Source organism: Drosophila novamexicana, unplaced genomic scaffold (assembly GCF_003285875.2).
Source record: "Drosophila novamexicana strain 15010-1031.04,08,12 unplaced genomic scaffold, DnovRS2.1 tig00000462-arrow-pilon, whole genome shotgun sequence".
In the NCBI taxonomy this organism is placed as follows: domain Eukaryota; kingdom Metazoa; phylum Arthropoda; class Insecta; order Diptera; family Drosophilidae; genus Drosophila; species Drosophila novamexicana.
In genome coordinates, this window is record NW_020824806.1 from 3,447,476 (window position 1) to 3,464,076 (window position 16,601).

Consider the following 16,601-nt stretch of genomic DNA (forward strand, 5'->3'; position numbering starts at 1 on the left):
TTTGTGCCCAGCTTAAATACATTAAAGCCTTCGCTGTCTGCGATACAACATGGCAAATGATGGGCAAACACACACACACACACACACACACACAAACACAGAGAGAGAGAGCTAGAACTGCGTGGCAGGCACTTAAAGCGGGATGAGGGTCCTTCAGAGGCTTTTACATTTGCCCGGAACGCTTTGCCCAGCTGATTAGCAATTTTGCTCACGTGGTGCTATTTGTTGGCTTCAAGGGTGGGCTGTGCGGGTGCGGGGAATGTGTGATAGAGGGATGGAAAGGGGTGGTGGGGGGGGGGGGGGGGGGGGGGGGGGGAGGGAGGGAAGTGTTGACTGCCCTGTTTGAGCATTGCTTTGGCCGCTCTTTGCAAAATTTATTTGTGCGGCGCAAATTTACATCTTTTATATAAACTTATTCAATGCAAACTTTTCACGACTTTTCGCAAATTTTCTTAAGCCATTTTGGCATTTGTCCGGCTGCCCGCCGCTTGTAGCTAGCTCACAAGTGGCAGCCCTCAAGTGTTTTTAAGCAAATCCTTTGCGTAATTACTTTGCACAGCCACACAAATCCCAAGCCCAGCCACGACCGCCTGCCCTTAATAGATTTGTCCCCGGGGTTTAGGCTGAAGCCAAGCGCAAAGGCATTTAAATTCCGGCAGCAGCCGTATTTGTGTTTTATAATGTTTTTATTTAACTGCTGACTGTTTAAATATTTTATTTTTGCTCTTTTTGGATTTTACACACACTCGCTTAGACAACACGCATACGCCATGTGTGTGTCTGTGTGTGTGGATACTTATTGTGTTGCGCCTAAAAGATGCAGCAAAAAATTTCCGCTTCCGTTTGGCAAAAAATCACATAAATTTTATGAAATGCCAGCACACAAAACTCTCTCACACACATGGCAAAAGCTGTAAAACTAACCGCAAAAAAGGAACACACACCACAACAACAACTCAATTTACAACAAGAACAACAACAAGGCGTGGTAAATCAACGGAATATTTCAAATATGGTCATGCACAGGCGCCTAAGCAAAATGCACACATGTTCATGGACACGCCCCTAGTTGCCTACACTCAACTCTACACATATCATGGGCACACACCCCCACATACACACACACACGCGCACACACACAGACACACTCCACAGGTTGACAATAAAACGTTGGTCGTAATAATAAACTAATAGTGCCCCAGCTGCCAAGAAATGCTCGACTGTCTTTGTCCTACTCAAACTACACTGCTGCGCACATAATATATATATATAAATATGCATTTATGTACAGAAATATACATACATACATATATACATAAGAATATTATGTGTAGGCAGAGCTGTGCTCATAAAGAGTATATTCATGTAAGCGGGATATTGCAGACTTTATGTTTTACAGAGAGAGACAGGGAGAGAGAGAGAGAGAGGGAGGAAGGGAGAGGAAACAGAGAGAGCGAGAGACAGCGAGAGAGAGGGAAAGAAAGAATATGGTATTGTTGTGATTGCTAAAGATATGCAGTTAATACATCAGAATTCATATTCTATGTTAATACGAGCTTAACAGATTATGTTAATAACAGAAGATCAAGTATCCTTACATATTCATATATGTACATAACAAAATGCACATTTTATGGTAATGAGCATTTAACAGCTTATATTAATAACAGAACAACAAGTATCCTGTTAAGTTTAAGTGCTAAACACTTTACCATAGCGCTTCTAACTGAACTCAATGCCATATATTTATGTAGAGGCAATAGGAGAAAACTAATGAATTTACAATAATATACAATATGTCTTAACAGAAATATTTTATTTTTATTCTTTTGATAATAATTTTAAGCTAAAATATTGTACAAACTTAGCTCAGTTTCTATATATGTCATGCGATCTATGCAATGTGAGTCATATCTCGTAAGAAAGAGTATTTAAACTTCGTTTCATCACGCACACACACACACTTACATACTTGAACATGTGTGTATCTCTTTGTGTAACCGCATTTGCCACTGACATGTTTGCACACACATAGAGAAACTTTTACGTGTGCACAGTCCTTGCATATTTTCACACCAGCTTAAGCAAACAGGCCCAAGCATCACACTAGCTTCCTCAGCTACAAATCTTACTACAACACAGCACCCTTCCCCCTCCTCCCCCACTGCAAATAATGGCTGGCTAATGGGCTTTCCAACTCCGAAGTCTTTAATACAGCTGACCTCGCCGTCGATTGGGTGATTAACTTTTTGGGCAACATGGGAAAAACATCTGCCCGCAAGCAGGCAGTCAGGTGGTGGAGCAGGGGAAGGGGGGGGGGGGTTTATTTGGCGTAATTAAATTGTTAACGCACACGTGTCGACTGTGCGCTGAGTTGGCTTTGCCGTATTTATGCATGTGCATGGGTTCATTTAAGCGTAATGCTTTTTACGTTGACAAATGTGGCAGCAGCAGCAGCGGCAGCAGCAGCAACATCCACGCTAATCCAACCAAAGCCAAGCCGTGAGTGGGATGGCGGAGTACCAGAAAGCCATGGCAACAACAGCCAGCGCTTAAACCTTAATCCCAAACCCCAACACCAACCCATTCCCATTCCCAGTTCCAGTCCCAGTCCCGATGCCAGTTCACTTTGCATGGCTTACGCCCTTGGCTGGTGTTTTTAATGCTTCATTGGCTTAATTGCCAACCAACAGCAGGCGCACATATAGATACGCACTCGCACACACACACAAACACACACACACACACACATACACACTCGCACACACACACACACGCAGACCGAGCATGTACGCAACTTTTACCCGGCGAAAATGAATTCAACCACAAACACGTTCATTTACCTTTTATAGATACAGATACACAACGCCCAACTCGACTCGGATGGATGTTCGCCTTGCTAAGCATTTCCAACTTTAAAATTGTGTGCTTTAATACATGTTGCTGCTCTTGTAACATTAAATGTGTGCAAAAGTTCCTTGTAATACCCCGTAAGAGAAAAATAATGGGCATTTATAATGTGAATAGTTCCTCTTTTGTCAAACTTATGCATCTCGAGAACTATAGGCTCTACAGACGTCAAATTTCGTATACAGACTAGCGTTGGCTTATTGAAACATTTAAAAAACAAACCTGCTTCCCTTCATGCAAAAAAACAGAGTTACAGTGAGAACTAGCTTGTTAATAGAGGCTAATAGAGAGAGAAATGAATATGGCCGTTCAAGAGGGGGATTCTACACTATAACAGTTAGGAGTTAAAATAGTTAGGACAGTTTATATTCTATTTACTCAGACTTCACAGACGATGTAAACATTTTTCTTTAAAGCACAGGAAAATGGTGTACAGGCCTTTGCAGGATAGTTCTTAGCCTCCAATCTAGTTAGCTTAGCTTAGTTGTATCTACAATGTATTTATTCAATAAAAACATTTAAATTTCATTTGAATTTACGCTGCATTTGCATTTGACTAACGTGTACTTCTGTACTTGTGCATATATACGTTTGTGTATCTGTCAGATGCATTTAGTCTAACTAACTGAGCTTACGGACTGTGCCCCACTCAGCCAGCCGATGCCTTTAGCTGTCTGGGCACGGGATCAAGTGAGTTCAGCGCATTATATAAGCCCATACTGAGTAAAATGCCCTGTGCATGAATGAATGGAATTTGCAAAAAAATAAGCGCCGAACTCGCGTATACCCTAACCAATCAGTTGAGCTTTAGTTTTATGAATAGCATGGAATATCTGTGGAAAATACTTGGGAGCATTACATGAGTATATAATAATAAGTAAAGCTGGAAGACTGGTTTGTTTAAGTGAGCACTAGACAAGAAGGTTGCTGGTTCAAATCCTAACTTATCTTGGTATCTTAGCTAGATTTAATCTAGTCAAATTTGCACTTATCTACGCTTCTCACTCATGCCTCAAGCACATGGGAAAAATGGTATTATAACAGTAAAGTCTGCTTTTTATTCTACGTTCGTAAACATTTGCAGGAAATATGATTTACTTTATAAAAAGAGACATAAGTTATGTCGAAACCAAGGCAATTTGTTAACTGATTAGCTCAAAGTAGAACAAAGCCTTAGGCCAGCTGTAAGTCTCGTTTTGCATAGACTTAGCAAGTGCGCATTTGCAAACCATGTTTATCAATAAAAAAATAAAGTATAATAACAATATTATTACAGACAATACTATACGGTTATAGTGGTTGATTAGTCTATAAAAGCGGCTGGTAGACCTTCGCTCACGATCAGTTTCAACAGGCAAGTCGCATTTGGAGCTTATTGCAAACATGAAGTGGTTATCGCTGGCTTTCGTCATGGCTCTGCTCGCATTGGCAAGCGGTAAGTACTAGACAGAGCATCCACTATTTAATGAATTCAAACATAAATGCATTTGCAGCCAATCCGCTGCAGCCGGGCCATGTGATCATCAATGGGGACTGCAAAGTGTGCAACGTGCGCGGCGATTAATAGACTCTCGATTAGGAGAACTTAAATAAATACATAACCAGCTTTTGTTTAATATATGTTTTTATTTCAATAAAAAATAAATTAATGTTTTTATAGATATATTTTTGCAAATTACTTAGGCATTAACATAGTATTCAGCTGTTTGTGGCGAGATTTAAATCCTAGTTTAATTTAGTTGCAACAGCTCTCAACCTCCGTGAACATTGCAGTTGACACAGTGTCCGTTGATAATCACATCGCCAGGCACCAAGGGGGAAGCTGTTTTGAGCAAATTGTTCTATAGTAGAGCATACAGGGAACGGGCAAAACTTTTACTCACCACTGGCCAAGGCCAGGAGACCCAGCACGAACGCAATTGACAAACACCTCATTTTCTTTTTAGTCTGAACGCAATCTCAACCTCAAAGAAACTGAAGGCAGTTCAGTGCAATCTTCTGTTTTTATAGCTCATTTGACAAGTGGGCTATTCCTGGAAGCGTATAATATGCACGACAATAGGTCGATTAAGAGATTGCTTGGAAAAACCCGCGCAATTGAGTATTTCCAAATGATAAGCGACTCGTGCGACATTGATATAGTGCATAAAATTGGGTTTAATGTATAATAATTCAAGACAGCGAAGCCTATGCTAATTTTGACGCGTTTGCACTGTTAGTTAAGGTGTAAATACAATAAACAGGTAAGACTGCTCGATTAGGAGTTACCCTGAACCCAGTTGACGTTACAAATATTTCAGTTACTCGCACACAAGCTACTTTTCCGCATGCAGCGGCATTGCCTACCCTTCCCCTCGTCTCATTCTAGCATACCACAACGTAACTGGGTTGCTTACAGTCCGATCTTAATGAAACTTTCGGGAATCAAGAATAACATAAAAAAGTTCGTGTATACCAAGGCCCAAGGCTTTGCCCTTACAAATTGTGACGCTAGCTCTTATAAGCTCCGACTTGTAAGCAAGAAAACAAATCGGAAAATCGATATTTATCGATAAATGGAAAACGGGCTGAGTTATCAATGATATGTGCGTTCATTAGGATCTATTTGCTCCCAAGATCTCTGAGTTTAAATCGTTTAAAGGCAGACGAATGTTGGGCAAGAATAAAATATACATGCTCTAGAAGAGCCTTCTTCTGCCTATACCATACCTATAAGCACAAATAGTATACCCCTTTTCTATGACCATTTTCAATGAGTACAGACTATTTAACATATTTTAGAAAACATTTAAATCTACGTAATTTATAATGAACATGTATGTTGTTGGAATTAAAAGAGCTTAAGTAGGTAATTCCCATTGGGAAACAGTGTAAGAGAGAGGCAAAGAGAGATGGAGAGAGGGAAAGAGAGAGAGGGTAAACGTATGCTTATAAGGCTTAGATATATATAACCAAACTTGTTGTTGGCCTTTAACTTTGTTAATTATTTATATATACCATTTATGAAATTATTTTTTTCCAAATATGGCTAAAATCTTATAAAAAGAAGCAATTGTTAAATTTTGGAAAAAGACGAAGTTTTTGTCTCTTCACTTTTCCAAGCCTATTTATCGGAAGACCCAAACTCCGACTTAGTTTGCTTTAATATATGCTATCAGCTTTGGGATTTAACAATATATTAATCACACTAGTCATTCGTTTATGCTAGTTACAGCCTCTCGTATGGCTCTCTCAGATCAAGTTCAATAATGTTCACAGTTTGTAGAGAGCGGCTGCTGTGAGATATTCGCCATTGGGCAGACTATAAAAGCGCAGTGCAGAACGTGGTTTACAATCAGTTCGAACTGAATAACATCATGAAGTGGCTATCTGTAGTTTTCGCCTTAGCCGTATTGGCTCTAGCCAGTGGTAAGTAGGACGAGCTGTGGTGTGCCTCAAAGCTGTCAGTCTAACCAATTATGCATTCCATGTACAGCCAACCCTTTGAACCCGGACGTGGTCATCAATGGGGATTGCAAGAAGTGCAACGTGCACGGCGGCTAAAAAACTTGAATATTATAATAAATAAATCAAAATAAACAAATGAATGCACTGTATATACCATGTCTAATTATTTGGCTAAAAATTAGCTGTTATTTGCGAGCACATCTAATTATTGGAATAAAAGCTTAGCAATTTCAATATTTTCACTCAAAGCGACTTTATTTAATTATAAGTTCTATTTATGCAGAAAAACACTTATGAGATAATACAATAGTCCAAAGCCCACAGCACCCGAAGCCAAGGCCTGAGTAGCTGCACCCGCGACTTTTCTGTCTCCTGGAATAATCACCGAATCGTCATCTTCCGGTCGATTACAGTCTATGCACTTGCCATTGATAACTACTTTGCCCGGTGTGGCTGTCGAAAGGAATACATATTAGAGCAACTGTATTCAATTTCCAGAAATCAGTTCAATTACCGCAAACCACAGCCAAAAGGCAGCCCAACAGCAGCAACTGCAATGCAATTGATTTCATATTCACAGCACACTGATCCAAACAATCTGAATACCAGACGTCAATAGCATGCACTTTTATATAGAACAGGTTTCGGGTTCAGATTGAGCGCAACAATCACATCGTAGAGAGACTCAAGTGTTTCGGAATTTCCCAGCTAATTGAACAAAAGCTAATCTCTGCGCATCAGTTCAGTAAACAAAAGTGACGTCAGAAATAGCTCCCATGCTATTTGTAAAGAGAATAATATAAATATTTTAATAAAAAGAATTTTCAATTTTAAAATGAAAATTTTAAAAGATTTGTTGCATCATTTTTAGAACTTAGAACATATATATAGATAATATATCTAAAATAATATAATAATAATTATTATTATTAATAAATAATAATAATAATAATTAATAATATAAAACAAAAATAATATTTATACATTAAAAATATTTTAAAATATTAACAAAAATAATGTAAATTTGTTTATTTGTTAAAAATATATCGAACTATATTAATATATATAATTAATATATTTATATACTCAAAAAAAAAAAGTTTTTTTAAATTATATAATGCATAAAATATAATAAAAATATATTTTCATAGTCGGCAAATTAATTCAAAATACGTATCTAAATAGGTTTAATCAAAACAAATATGTGAAAGAAATTATTTAAATAAAACAAAAACGAACTTCAAAAAAATTGTTTTTAATTTATATAGTGTATAGGTAAATCTTTTGAAAAATTTGTTAGCTATAGCTTCTAGTATAAAGAATTTTATAGATTATTGAAAGTGTATAAAAACAATCTGCGATTGCCTTCTTTATTTACAACAAATTGCTTGAAACTAAAATATTTTCAAAATTCAGCTAAAATAGTGAATTTATTTTTGAAAATATCTCACAAATTTCAAAGTTTTAATAGTTTTTGATATAGGTTTTAAATAGTTAGTATATAGTTTCTGAAATAGTGTTTATATTTGTTTGTATAAAGTGATTATAAAGTTTTTATATAGTATATATATATATATATATATATATATATATATATATAAATATATATATGTATGTATAGTATGTATTTAGTATTTATGTAGATTTTATATAAATTTTCTATAGTTTTCTTTTATATATTGTTTATGTATTATGTAATCATCTTGAGGCAACAATTATTGCTCGAGAATAAAAAATCAGAAGAGTTTTTCATTTAGCTATAAGAATTTATTAAACATTTTGTGGTGATTTTGTGTTTTTTTTTTTGTGTTGTTGTTGTTGTACTTATATTAAATGCATATTAGATGGAAAACATTTTACACTAGAGTATTTGGCTATTGCATTTTGTGGCTGTGGCTGCTCCAGGGATTGGGTTCACGTTCTAGGAACGCACATTGCACACTTTGCAGTCGCCGTTGATGATGACATTGCCAGGACTCAGTGGGTTAGCTAAATGTGCAGTAGAGTCAATTAGCTTTTATTTAGTTGGTGCTCTAGAGTAGTCCAGACTTACCACTAGCCAGCGCCAGGAGACCGAGCAGAAAAGCGAGCGACAGGAATTTCATGTTGACTGATTGTTGTTGTGTTGTTTTGTTTGATTGCTTGGAAGACTCAAGAAGACTGATGCCTTACAACTTGGCCAGCTATGCTTTTATAGCTAAACTGCAACCAGACTCTGAGCTAAATGTGTCTGACCGTTATCAACCGACTGGGGGATACGAACTTGGAATTGGAATTGCCCGGTGCCAGAGGCGAGCGTCAAGTCAAGTTTGAAAAATTTCCCAATTGCGTTGCGGCAATGCGAATCTAGTTGGATTTTTATTATATGGAATATGCACAACACAGAATTACAAGCTGTGTGTGAGAGCGGGACAGAGAGAGAGAGAGGGCAGTATCTATAAACTGGGTTTAATAGTGGTATCGTAAAAGTTGCCAAAGGCGTGTAAATTATTGGATAGAGGGCATAGTCGTACCATGAGCATATATATATATATATATATATATATTCCTGAACAACATGAACAGAGTATTAAGTTAAGTTTTCTCTCTATTAGATTAACAGCAGTATTAAGTACAAAAATAAGTTCAAAATATCTATATTACATATATTTCCAGTATATATATATATAAATATTCCTTATATTTAGTGCTGGTTTTGGCAATATATGAAACTAAATTAATAAGCTCGGACCTCGAGCGAAATAATAAAATTATTATTGTAGATATAAATTTCTGCATTACTGCATATGCTCTTCTGCAGGGTATCTCACAGTCTATCAAACTTTTCTTTCACATTCTAACTTGTTTTATTTGTAATATTTGTTTGCATTTGCGATCGAATTCCCATTTCAATTGCGCCGTCTGAAGCCTGGCGCCCCCCTGTGCTATATGCTAATTAACTTAATTCTTAATACATTTCCGACTAATCGTTAAAACGTGTTTTAATGTTGTTGTTGTTTGGTGTTATTCTTGTTCTTATCGTTGTTGACTTCGGGCTGCATTTGATAAAACAATTAGGCACGTTACTTGGAATTCCGAACTAGTTGAAGCAAACATAATTCCCAAGAATTATGCAAAGCAAATGCAGTTTTATAAATATTAATTATTACTGATAAATAATTTTAAAAGCCAGTTTCATTTAAAGATATGACGTACTTAAGCTGCATATAAATTAAATAATTATTGCAATAGTATGATAGGGAGGAAAATGTTTATAGTTTTATACTAATCGGGCTTCGTTTGACGTATACTTAATATTTTCAATATTACTGTACTGCATATATGGAAATGATATATTTATACAAAACAAGCTAATTGTAATTTTTATAGTCTCATAGATGACACACAGATGGCCAATAATGCTGATAGCATTGTTTATACGCTTTATAAGGCCGGCGCAACCTTTCGTTTGCCGTATTACACAGTTGCATAGCTGAATGATACCCTTTACTCTTCACAACAGGGTATATTAGGCAGTTGAAAGGCATATCTTGCACATTTGGCATTATTATTACAATATATTAACTACCAAGTATTTGTCATATTCTTGAAGTGTAAAGGTAGGGTATTCTCTAGCTGAGCACAACATATTTCATTCATATTTCCTTACTATATTTTAAATATAAAGACAGGGTATTCTCTAACCGAACACCAACGCCTTATGCCGTCTAAGTTGTTGCGATTTTAATGCGATCTATTTATTCAACATGTGCAAAACATATTTTCATATATATATGTATATATATATTTTATTATTTATTTTTACACATTGATTACATTCCATCAATATAGAGCGGGGTCAATAGTTCAAGCTTTTTGCAAATCAGCTCAGGTTCAAATGGTCAAGAGCTGTGTACAATAATCAATTTGAAATATTGACAATTTATATATTGACAGCCCTTCAGCCAAGCTGACAGTAAATATAATATACATTTTCTTTTCAATTTGGTTTTTTGTAGGCTGTTTTATTTTATCATTATTTAAATGCTAAGTTTGATTTGAAACGCAGTGTGTACATAAATATGGTGCCAACGGATTGAGGTAAGGCTAGGAAGCTGAACGGGATTCGTTCGGTTCGATTCGTCTATTTGCCGCCGTGGACATTGCAGTATTTGCAGTCGCCGTTGATGACCACATTGCCAGGATCGGGCGACAGGGGAACGGCTAAGGAGAGAGTGAGAGAGAGAGAGAGGAGAGCGAGATTTGGGGTTAATATATGTATTAATTGTAATCTGTTTTGGGCGTCGAACACTTACCACTGGCCAGAGCCAAGAGGCCGAGCACGAAAACGGTGACAACGGAGAAGAATTTCATATTGTTGCTGGTTGTTGATTGTTCCACAAACGATTGAGTTGAACTGATGCTGTTGTTCGTCCAGCCTCGATCTTATATGGAGCTCCCAGTTACCTACAACGGGGAAATTCACAAAGTGTCAGCGTAAAGCAAATTGGGATTATCAACAAATTGAATGCATTCACTCAGACGCACTCTGTGTGCGGCACTTGATAAGCCGCACAGGGGAAATTCCCCGCTATGGGTTGGGGCTTATGTTCTTGTTATACCCATTAGGAAACAGATATGTTAAATAATATAATAAAATCAAAATAGACATGTTGATAAAAATAAAATTAAAACAAAGTGAATAAGTTCTTGTTGTAATAAATTAAAATTAATTAAGTGGGTTATTTAGTTGAAATTTGTGAATCAATCTCCTGTGCGCTTTTCGTGAGCTTGAAAATAGCTGAAGTCTTTTGATTAGTATTTATAGAGTAGTGGTCTACAGATACCCTATGTTTGTGTGTATGTGAGTATGTGAAGGTCTTCCGACTGTCTCTGTAACTCACTCTTATTTTAGTTCTTTAACTTTGTGCCTCCATTTTCCCATTCCCTGTCTCTCTGTTCCTCTATGCTTATCCAATTCTACCCCTCTTTAAATTTATGAAAATCGCATAGAAAGGCTATAGAAAGATAGTTTCTTTATTTTGCAGACTTACTCTCACTTTCTCTCTCTCTCTCTTTCTCTCTCTTGCAGCTCATTCTAACTGCCTCTCTTTCTCTCTCTCTCTCGCTCTCTTCCTCTCTCTTTCCCACCTCCTTTATTTCTTACTCTCCAAGTAAGTGCTTATGGAAATCGTCTCCAACAGGGTATTTTCCAGTCGAGAACTAATTTTACTAACTTCTCAATAAGCTTAGTGGGAAAACGTATAAGTGGCTTTCAGAGAAGCATATACTAATTAGCATATATGTATGTATTTGCCAATGAATACTACGCATTCGCAGTGCAATCTTCTGTACAAAGTTGAAACGTGTTATGAGTTCAGCTTAGCTTATACGCCGTCAAGGTATTGATAATCTGGGCAATTCCATACAATAAAACTGTATACTATATGCACCAAATACACTGAATATAATATACACAGCATTGGTGAGGGCAATCTATCAATTGCTCCAGCTCAATCTCAGTTTCAATCGCGCACGATTCTTGGCAGACGCCTCTCGTCGCCAGTATAAAAGATTCATTCCAGCGAGCACAGCTTCAGGTTGAAGCTAACGAAATGAGGTGTTTAACGCTGCTAACGTTTTTGATCTTGGCCATGCTGGCCCTCAGCGCTAAAGGTAAGACCGATCTTTCAGCTCTAAACCACAACTCACAAGGAACCAAACTTTTTCAGCTGGCAAGGTGACCATCAAGGGCGAATGCGTGGATTGCAATAGACCCGATGCGGCTACGACAACAACACGTCGACCGAGCACCGCGCATGGCGGACATGGACGCACAACCACGCCGAAGCCCAAGCCGAAGAGCCACAAGACATCATCTGAAAGTGACGAGGATTTGAGCATGGGCGACTGGAGTCTGAGCCAGGGCGCACACGGGGCACAGCACATCTCGGGTGGATCGCGCCACAAGCGGCAGCGTCAGGTGATAATAACGGATCCGGGCTTCGGTGGCGGCGGCTGGTCAGGTGGTCGTGTGACCACACTAGATTCCCGTGGACGTCCCGGCGTTCTGGTGCGCAACGATGACTGCGTTGGCTGCAACATAAACGGCTAAGGGGTGCTTCCCCTCTGGGAGCGGGCGGAAGCGGGCGGACTAAACGTGTGCTAATAAACGAACTACAGTGTTCCCCTGTTCCCCGTATTGCCAGATTGTGATTTTTATTGTTGTTGACCTTGCATTGTAAACCGGTTACAGGCACAGCTCATGGAATTTCCACTTGCATCGCGCTTTTTCCGCTGAATTCCCATTGTTATCAAAAGCCGAGCAACGTATATAAAGCTCTGCTCGGGCCAAGCGGCAGCAACAGATGCCAATTGAATTCACATTTGCAATGAAGTTATTTCTGATCTGTGCTCTGTTTGCCGCAGTCTTGGCATTGGCGGGTAAGCATTCCCGCATCCATGTGTCCACAGCTCCTTAACACGCTCCCGCTCTCGCTCTCTCTTCCTCTCTCCGCCTGCCCAGCCGGCAATGTGGTCATCAATGGCGCCTGCCGGGACTGCTCGCCGCCAGATGCAGAGACGCTGGTTGTGGGCGACAAGGTGTACAAGGGTCGGCCGGGACATGGCACCGTCTATATCAATGGGCAGGACGGCGATTTGAACGCTGTGCGCCCGCAGGCTGGCGGAGGTGGTGCACCCTTTGTGGTGCCCGAGGGCTACAGCGGCCGTGTGCCCGGCGGCTCCTTTGTGCACAATGCCGATTGCGCCGGCTGCGACATTACGGGCTGAGCCAGTTGCTCCAAATCTGTGTATTTGCATGGACTGAAATAAATGTGTGTGCTGGGCCGAGTGTCAAGTCAAGTACCAAGTGTTGTGCATTTTGTGAAGGGTGCGCCTGGGGGTGGCAGGGGGAGGGGGGCTTAAAAACAACTACTCGACCAAAATGAACAGGTCTTATATAAATAGCTACAGCAACAGCTGAAGTAGTTATGAGGCTGTCGTAGAGCAGGCTGACAGCAGTTTCGTTTGTCTGATACCCTGTAAAAATTGTTTTTAAAGGAGTATGAGTAACTGATGCTCTGGCAGGTCAATAAATGTATATGTATATAAATGTGTGTAAATTAATATGCATCGTTTTAAAAATTTGCATATGCTGCAACCGGAGCCGGATCGGACCACTATATAATGCAGCTGCCATAGGAACGATCAGTACAAATGTAGCTTCTCTACATGTATGCAAAACTTATCAAGCTCGGACTACTATATGATTGAGCTTGCATAGGAAAGATCGGTCGAAAGGTAGGTTCTTATACGAAAGGTCGGTCAAAAACTTCTTATAGGACATAATTGAGTATATATTTAATATAAATATATGTATTTTAGTTTGATTTGTTGTGGGGCACCCATAAATCTTGATCGTATGCTCCAATTGAAACTTGCTTTCTCACCCTATAGACTTAATAATAATAAATAATTTTTCAGTGCTAATAATTGAACAAATCTTATATTTGATTGACTAAGAACTGTTTAGAGGGTAGCTCCCAGTCATACAATTTACTCATTAATTTATAAATTAATTACAAAAATGTAATGCAAAGCAAATAATATTGATTTTGCCCATAATTGATGTAACACAAAACCTGAGTTGACTTTAACTGGGGGGGCTTTGTTGTTGGGGCAAGCCCCAAATCCAGTTTCCGTCGCATTTCCCAGCGTCATTCCCAGCTGGCCTTTGGCATTGTTTGCGATACGCGAATCGTTTTAAACATATTCTTGGGGATTTAATTTTTACTACAATGATACGCTAGCTGCTGGCTAGCTATAAAAGCTGTCGAGATCTTTGCGAACTTGTGCAGTCTTCAAGTATTCAAGTATTCAGCATGAAGTGGTTCTCGTTGTGCATTCTGCTGCTGGCATTTCTGGCCCTGAATGCAGCGGCGCCCGCCGGTAAGACCACTTAATAAAGACGCCTTTTGAATTTGTATATTATTATTAATATGTGTGTATATATGTTTGCTTTGCTTGCAGGTCAGATACGCGTGCGCACCTCCTCGACCAGACACGTGCGTGTGCGCAACGGCAACATCAAGTGGAACGGCGATTGCCACAATTGCGATATACGCACCACCAAAGACACGGCTCAGGTGACCAGCACCAGAAATCGGCAATGGACTAAGAAATTCTAAAAGAAAAACCTTATGTTGAAGTAGTTATAAATATGTAGTTGTAAATAGTTTTAATATTTATTTTAATGAACTAATCAAAAAGTAAATGAGTTAATTTTGAAAAGCTCATCAAATAAAGAATATTCAAATAAGTCTATGACGTGGAGTTACGGAGACCTGATGCAAGCCGAAGATTTAATACTCTTGTAGTCTTTAGCCTTGTGCAGATATGTGAGACAAGTAAAGCTCGTAAATGCTGAGTTTGATGAAAATATCATTGAAAATATAATACTTTAAGAAGAACCTACTTTTGAACCGATCTTTCCTATGGCAACTATATGATATATGAAAGAAAGACGGAGCTATGCCAAATATCAAGAGGCTAGCCTTAAAACTAAGAGACGCATAGAAACAGAGAAACGGACAGACGGACAGTAGGACGGATGGGCAGAAGGATGTACGGATAGATGGACGGAAAGAAGGACAGGTATACGAACGGACAGACAGATAGGCGGACGGGCGGACAGATAGACGGATAGACGAACAGACGGACATGACTATATCAAATCAAACCGTTGATTCGGAATATATATTTCACTATCCGATCGGAGTTATCTCCTTTTAGGCGTTACACAATTCAGGACAAACGGGCATACCCTCAACAAGGGCACAGAAATATGCGCAAAAATATGTTTGAAACTTATGTGAAGCTAGTCGTAAATCAGTTCCAGCTGCTTGCCACGCGATGGGGCAGCTTTGAGCTGCTTGGCTTAAGTATTCGAGGGAGTCATAAAAAATTGGCTTCGACTTCGACTTGGCTGTGGCTGCGGCTTGTTTTCGGTGGCGCAACTCTTTGCTGCCGGCCAATACACGTGTTTCTTGGCTACAAATTTTTATGCCGCCTTTGTCGCTGTCCTCTGCCATAAAACCAGTCATTTCCTTTGAGCAGCCTGTTTATTTATTTATTATTTTGCTTCACTTTCTTTTTTGTTCGTGTGTGTTTTTCCGGATTCGACATTCACGTTCTTCGTTTTTATTGCCCAAGCACGGAAGGGCCAACCGCTGTGCGCCTGTAAATGACTCCCCGGGCACCTTTATATTGACTCGTAAAATTGCGACATTTAGAGCCACACCCCCTCACAGCCCCTTCCCCACCCGCACTTCCGGTCGTTTGTCTTTTGTGTTGCCTGCTTTTCGGCGCCGCGACGACTTTCTTAGCGCTATTATTATTATTATTTTTTTTTTTTTCTCTCTCTTCTTATTTTAAATTTGATTTTTATTTGCCTCACAGTTGTAGCCGACTACGATTTTTATGGTCGAGTGTTTTGCTCAGAGCTCTTGGTTTTTTTTTTCTGGCGGAGGGTAGCTTAATTATGAAGTGAACTGAGTTGGAGGTAGAGCTGCCTACAAGCAACAGGGTATGCAGTAGCCGGCGAAAACCACGCAGGATTTTCTTCCCTTTTTCATAGCAAATACATTCCCATAAGCGGACAGAAACAGTGCTACGTGCTGGGCAGCTTCCCTTTAAATATATTTTTCTAAAATTATTTTAATTTGGATTTTTAGTTTTATTTTTTGCCAAATTAAAAAAAAATCTTGAAAAAAATGTGCTGCAGTTTTATTTAACATGTACACTTTTATCGTTTTTTATTTAACAGGGTATTAAATTGTTTTCTGCTGCTGCTTTGGTTGCTGCCAGCGACGGAAATTGACTTGGAAAATGCTTCAGCGTTGCTTTCGCTTCAGGATGCGAAGGCCTTTCCCCCCACCCCCCAAGTAGGGGAATTGAAAGGAGCAGTGCTCAATCGGCCACGCCCACAGAGGGCAAGCACTTAACCGTTAGCTGTTGCTATCAGCTTTAACTTTCGGTCCGATTTACACTTGACATTGTACCTATAGCCCATAGCTTTGCTTTTGTTGGGCATCCAGCTGAAACTTTATTAATTTGAAATGTACGAGTCAAGGGGCCAGGGGTGGGCGTTGGGGCGCTGCAGGCGTGGCCGAAATGATTTATTGGATTTTTGAAGAGCACTCGAGCGCACAGCTTCAATGTTAAGCGTAAACGCGTTCATAATTAATTACAGTCTATTTTTTTTC

General features: G+C 39.1%; 8 protein-coding genes across 9 annotated transcripts; 4 read left to right on the forward strand and 4 right to left on the reverse strand.

The window, feature by feature from the left end:
- The first annotated feature begins 4,243 nt into the window (after window positions 1-4,243).
- Window positions 4,244-4,526, forward strand: LOC115760813 (immune-induced peptide 3-like). Its single transcript, XM_030702330.1, has 2 exons — window positions 4,244-4,345; window positions 4,404-4,526. The coding sequence occupies exons 1-2, from the start codon at window positions 4,294-4,296 to the stop codon at window positions 4,472-4,474; spliced, it is 123 nt and encodes a 40-aa protein (XP_030558190.1). The 5' UTR covers window positions 4,244-4,293; the 3' UTR covers window positions 4,475-4,526.
- A 17-nt stretch (window positions 4,527-4,543) lies between these two features.
- On the reverse strand, window positions 4,544-4,855 carry LOC115760815 (immune-induced peptide 3-like). Its single transcript, XM_030702332.1, has 2 exons — window positions 4,794-4,855; window positions 4,544-4,732 (listed from the first exon to the last, which is right to left on the reverse strand). Exons 1-2 carry the CDS (start codon window positions 4,843-4,845, stop codon window positions 4,662-4,664), a joined length of 123 nt encoding a protein of 40 aa, XP_030558192.1. The 5' UTR covers window positions 4,846-4,855; the 3' UTR covers window positions 4,544-4,661.
- A 1,362-nt stretch (window positions 4,856-6,217) lies between these two features.
- Window positions 6,218-6,506, forward strand: LOC115760814 (immune-induced peptide 3-like). The gene is made up of 2 exons (XM_030702331.1): window positions 6,218-6,318; window positions 6,386-6,506. The coding sequence occupies exons 1-2, from the start codon at window positions 6,267-6,269 to the stop codon at window positions 6,451-6,453; spliced, it is 120 nt and encodes a 39-aa protein (XP_030558191.1). The 5' UTR covers window positions 6,218-6,266; the 3' UTR covers window positions 6,454-6,506.
- A 79-nt stretch (window positions 6,507-6,585) lies between these two features.
- On the reverse strand, window positions 6,586-6,972 carry LOC115760812. The gene is made up of 2 exons (XM_030702329.1): window positions 6,872-6,972; window positions 6,586-6,810 (listed from the first exon to the last, which is right to left on the reverse strand). The coding sequence occupies exons 1-2, from the start codon at window positions 6,927-6,929 to the stop codon at window positions 6,629-6,631; spliced, it is 240 nt and encodes a 79-aa protein (XP_030558189.1). The 5' UTR covers window positions 6,930-6,972; the 3' UTR covers window positions 6,586-6,628.
- A 1,173-nt stretch (window positions 6,973-8,145) lies between these two features.
- LOC115760874 (immune-induced peptide 3-like) lies at window positions 8,146-8,522 on the reverse strand. Its single transcript, XM_030702435.1, has 2 exons — window positions 8,411-8,522; window positions 8,146-8,346 (listed from the first exon to the last, which is right to left on the reverse strand). Exons 1-2 carry the CDS (start codon window positions 8,460-8,462, stop codon window positions 8,279-8,281), a joined length of 120 nt encoding a protein of 39 aa, XP_030558295.1. The 5' UTR covers window positions 8,463-8,522; the 3' UTR covers window positions 8,146-8,278.
- Window positions 8,523-10,398: 1,876 nt separating this feature from the next.
- On the reverse strand, window positions 10,399-10,755 carry LOC115760816 (immune-induced peptide 2). The gene is made up of 2 exons (XM_030702333.1): window positions 10,653-10,755; window positions 10,399-10,560 (listed from the first exon to the last, which is right to left on the reverse strand). Exons 1-2 carry the CDS (start codon window positions 10,708-10,710, stop codon window positions 10,481-10,483), a joined length of 138 nt encoding a protein of 45 aa, XP_030558193.1. The 5' UTR covers window positions 10,711-10,755; the 3' UTR covers window positions 10,399-10,480.
- Window positions 10,756-11,882: 1,127 nt separating this feature from the next.
- LOC115761032 (immune-induced peptide 23-like) lies at window positions 11,883-13,207 on the forward strand. 2 transcript variants are annotated; one of them, XM_030702646.1, is made up of 2 exons: window positions 11,883-12,012; window positions 12,863-13,207. In XM_030702646.1, the coding sequence occupies exons 1-2, from the start codon at window positions 11,952-11,954 to the stop codon at window positions 13,126-13,128; spliced, it is 327 nt and encodes a 108-aa protein (XP_030558506.1). In that variant the 5' UTR covers window positions 11,883-11,951; the 3' UTR covers window positions 13,129-13,207. The 2 variants fall into 2 exon arrangements, with proteins under 2 accessions (XP_030558506.1, XP_030558505.1); XM_030702645.1 differs by lacking the exon at window positions 12,863-13,207 and adding an exon at window positions 12,069-12,539 and having other exon boundaries at window positions 11,890-12,012.
- A 937-nt stretch (window positions 13,208-14,144) lies between these two features.
- On the forward strand, window positions 14,145-14,687 carry LOC115761005. Its single transcript, XM_030702616.1, has 2 exons — window positions 14,145-14,286; window positions 14,368-14,687. The coding sequence occupies exons 1-2, from the start codon at window positions 14,220-14,222 to the stop codon at window positions 14,523-14,525; spliced, it is 225 nt and encodes a 74-aa protein (XP_030558476.1). The 5' UTR covers window positions 14,145-14,219; the 3' UTR covers window positions 14,526-14,687.
- Window positions 14,688-16,601: the final 1,914 nt, after the last annotated feature.

Bases quoted from the DNA above. Each gene is read 5' to 3' on its own strand.
- LOC115760813 (XM_030702330.1), top strand. From the start codon at position 4,294: ATGAAGTGGTTATCGCTGGCTTTCGTCATGGCTCTGCTCGCATTGGCA. The intron at 4,346-4,403 runs GTAAGTACTAGA...ATGCATTTGCAG, and splicing joins TCTGCTCGCATTGGCAAGCG to CCAATCCGCTGCAGCCGGGC.
- LOC115760815 (XM_030702332.1), bottom strand. From the start codon at position 4,845: ATGAGGTGTTTGTCAATTGCGTTCGTGCTGGGTCTCCTGGCCTTGGCC. The intron at 4,733-4,793 runs GTGAGTAAAAGT...TGCTCAAAACAG, and splicing joins TCTCCTGGCCTTGGCCAGTG to CTTCCCCCTTGGTGCCTGGC.
- LOC115760814 (XM_030702331.1), top strand. From the start codon at position 6,267: ATGAAGTGGCTATCTGTAGTTTTCGCCTTAGCCGTATTGGCTCTAGCC. The intron at 6,319-6,385 runs GTAAGTAGGACG...TTCCATGTACAG, and splicing joins CGTATTGGCTCTAGCCAGTG to CCAACCCTTTGAACCCGGAC.
- LOC115760812 (XM_030702329.1), bottom strand. From the start codon at position 6,929: ATGAAATCAATTGCATTGCAGTTGCTGCTGTTGGGCTGCCTTTTGGCT. The intron at 6,811-6,871 runs GTAATTGAACTG...TCCTTTCGACAG, and splicing joins CCTTTTGGCTGTGGTTTGCG to CCACACCGGGCAAAGTAGTT.
- LOC115760874 (XM_030702435.1), bottom strand. From the start codon at position 8,462: ATGAAATTCCTGTCGCTCGCTTTTCTGCTCGGTCTCCTGGCGCTGGCT. The intron at 8,347-8,410 runs GTAAGTCTGGAC...CTGCACATTTAG, and splicing joins TCTCCTGGCGCTGGCTAGTG to CTAACCCACTGAGTCCTGGC.
- LOC115760816 (XM_030702333.1), bottom strand. From the start codon at position 10,710: ATGAAATTCTTCTCCGTTGTCACCGTTTTCGTGCTCGGCCTCTTGGCT. The intron at 10,561-10,652 runs GTAAGTGTTCGA...CTCTCTCCTTAG, and splicing joins CCTCTTGGCTCTGGCCAGTG to CCGTTCCCCTGTCGCCCGAT.
- LOC115761032 (XM_030702645.1), top strand. From the start codon at position 11,952: ATGAGGTGTTTAACGCTGCTAACGTTTTTGATCTTGGCCATGCTGGCC. The intron at 12,013-12,068 runs GTAAGACCGATC...AAACTTTTTCAG, and splicing joins GCTGGCCCTCAGCGCTAAAG to CTGGCAAGGTGACCATCAAG.
- LOC115761005 (XM_030702616.1), top strand. From the start codon at position 14,220: ATGAAGTGGTTCTCGTTGTGCATTCTGCTGCTGGCATTTCTGGCCCTG. The intron at 14,287-14,367 runs GTAAGACCACTT...CTTTGCTTGCAG, and splicing joins GAATGCAGCGGCGCCCGCCG to GTCAGATACGCGTGCGCACC.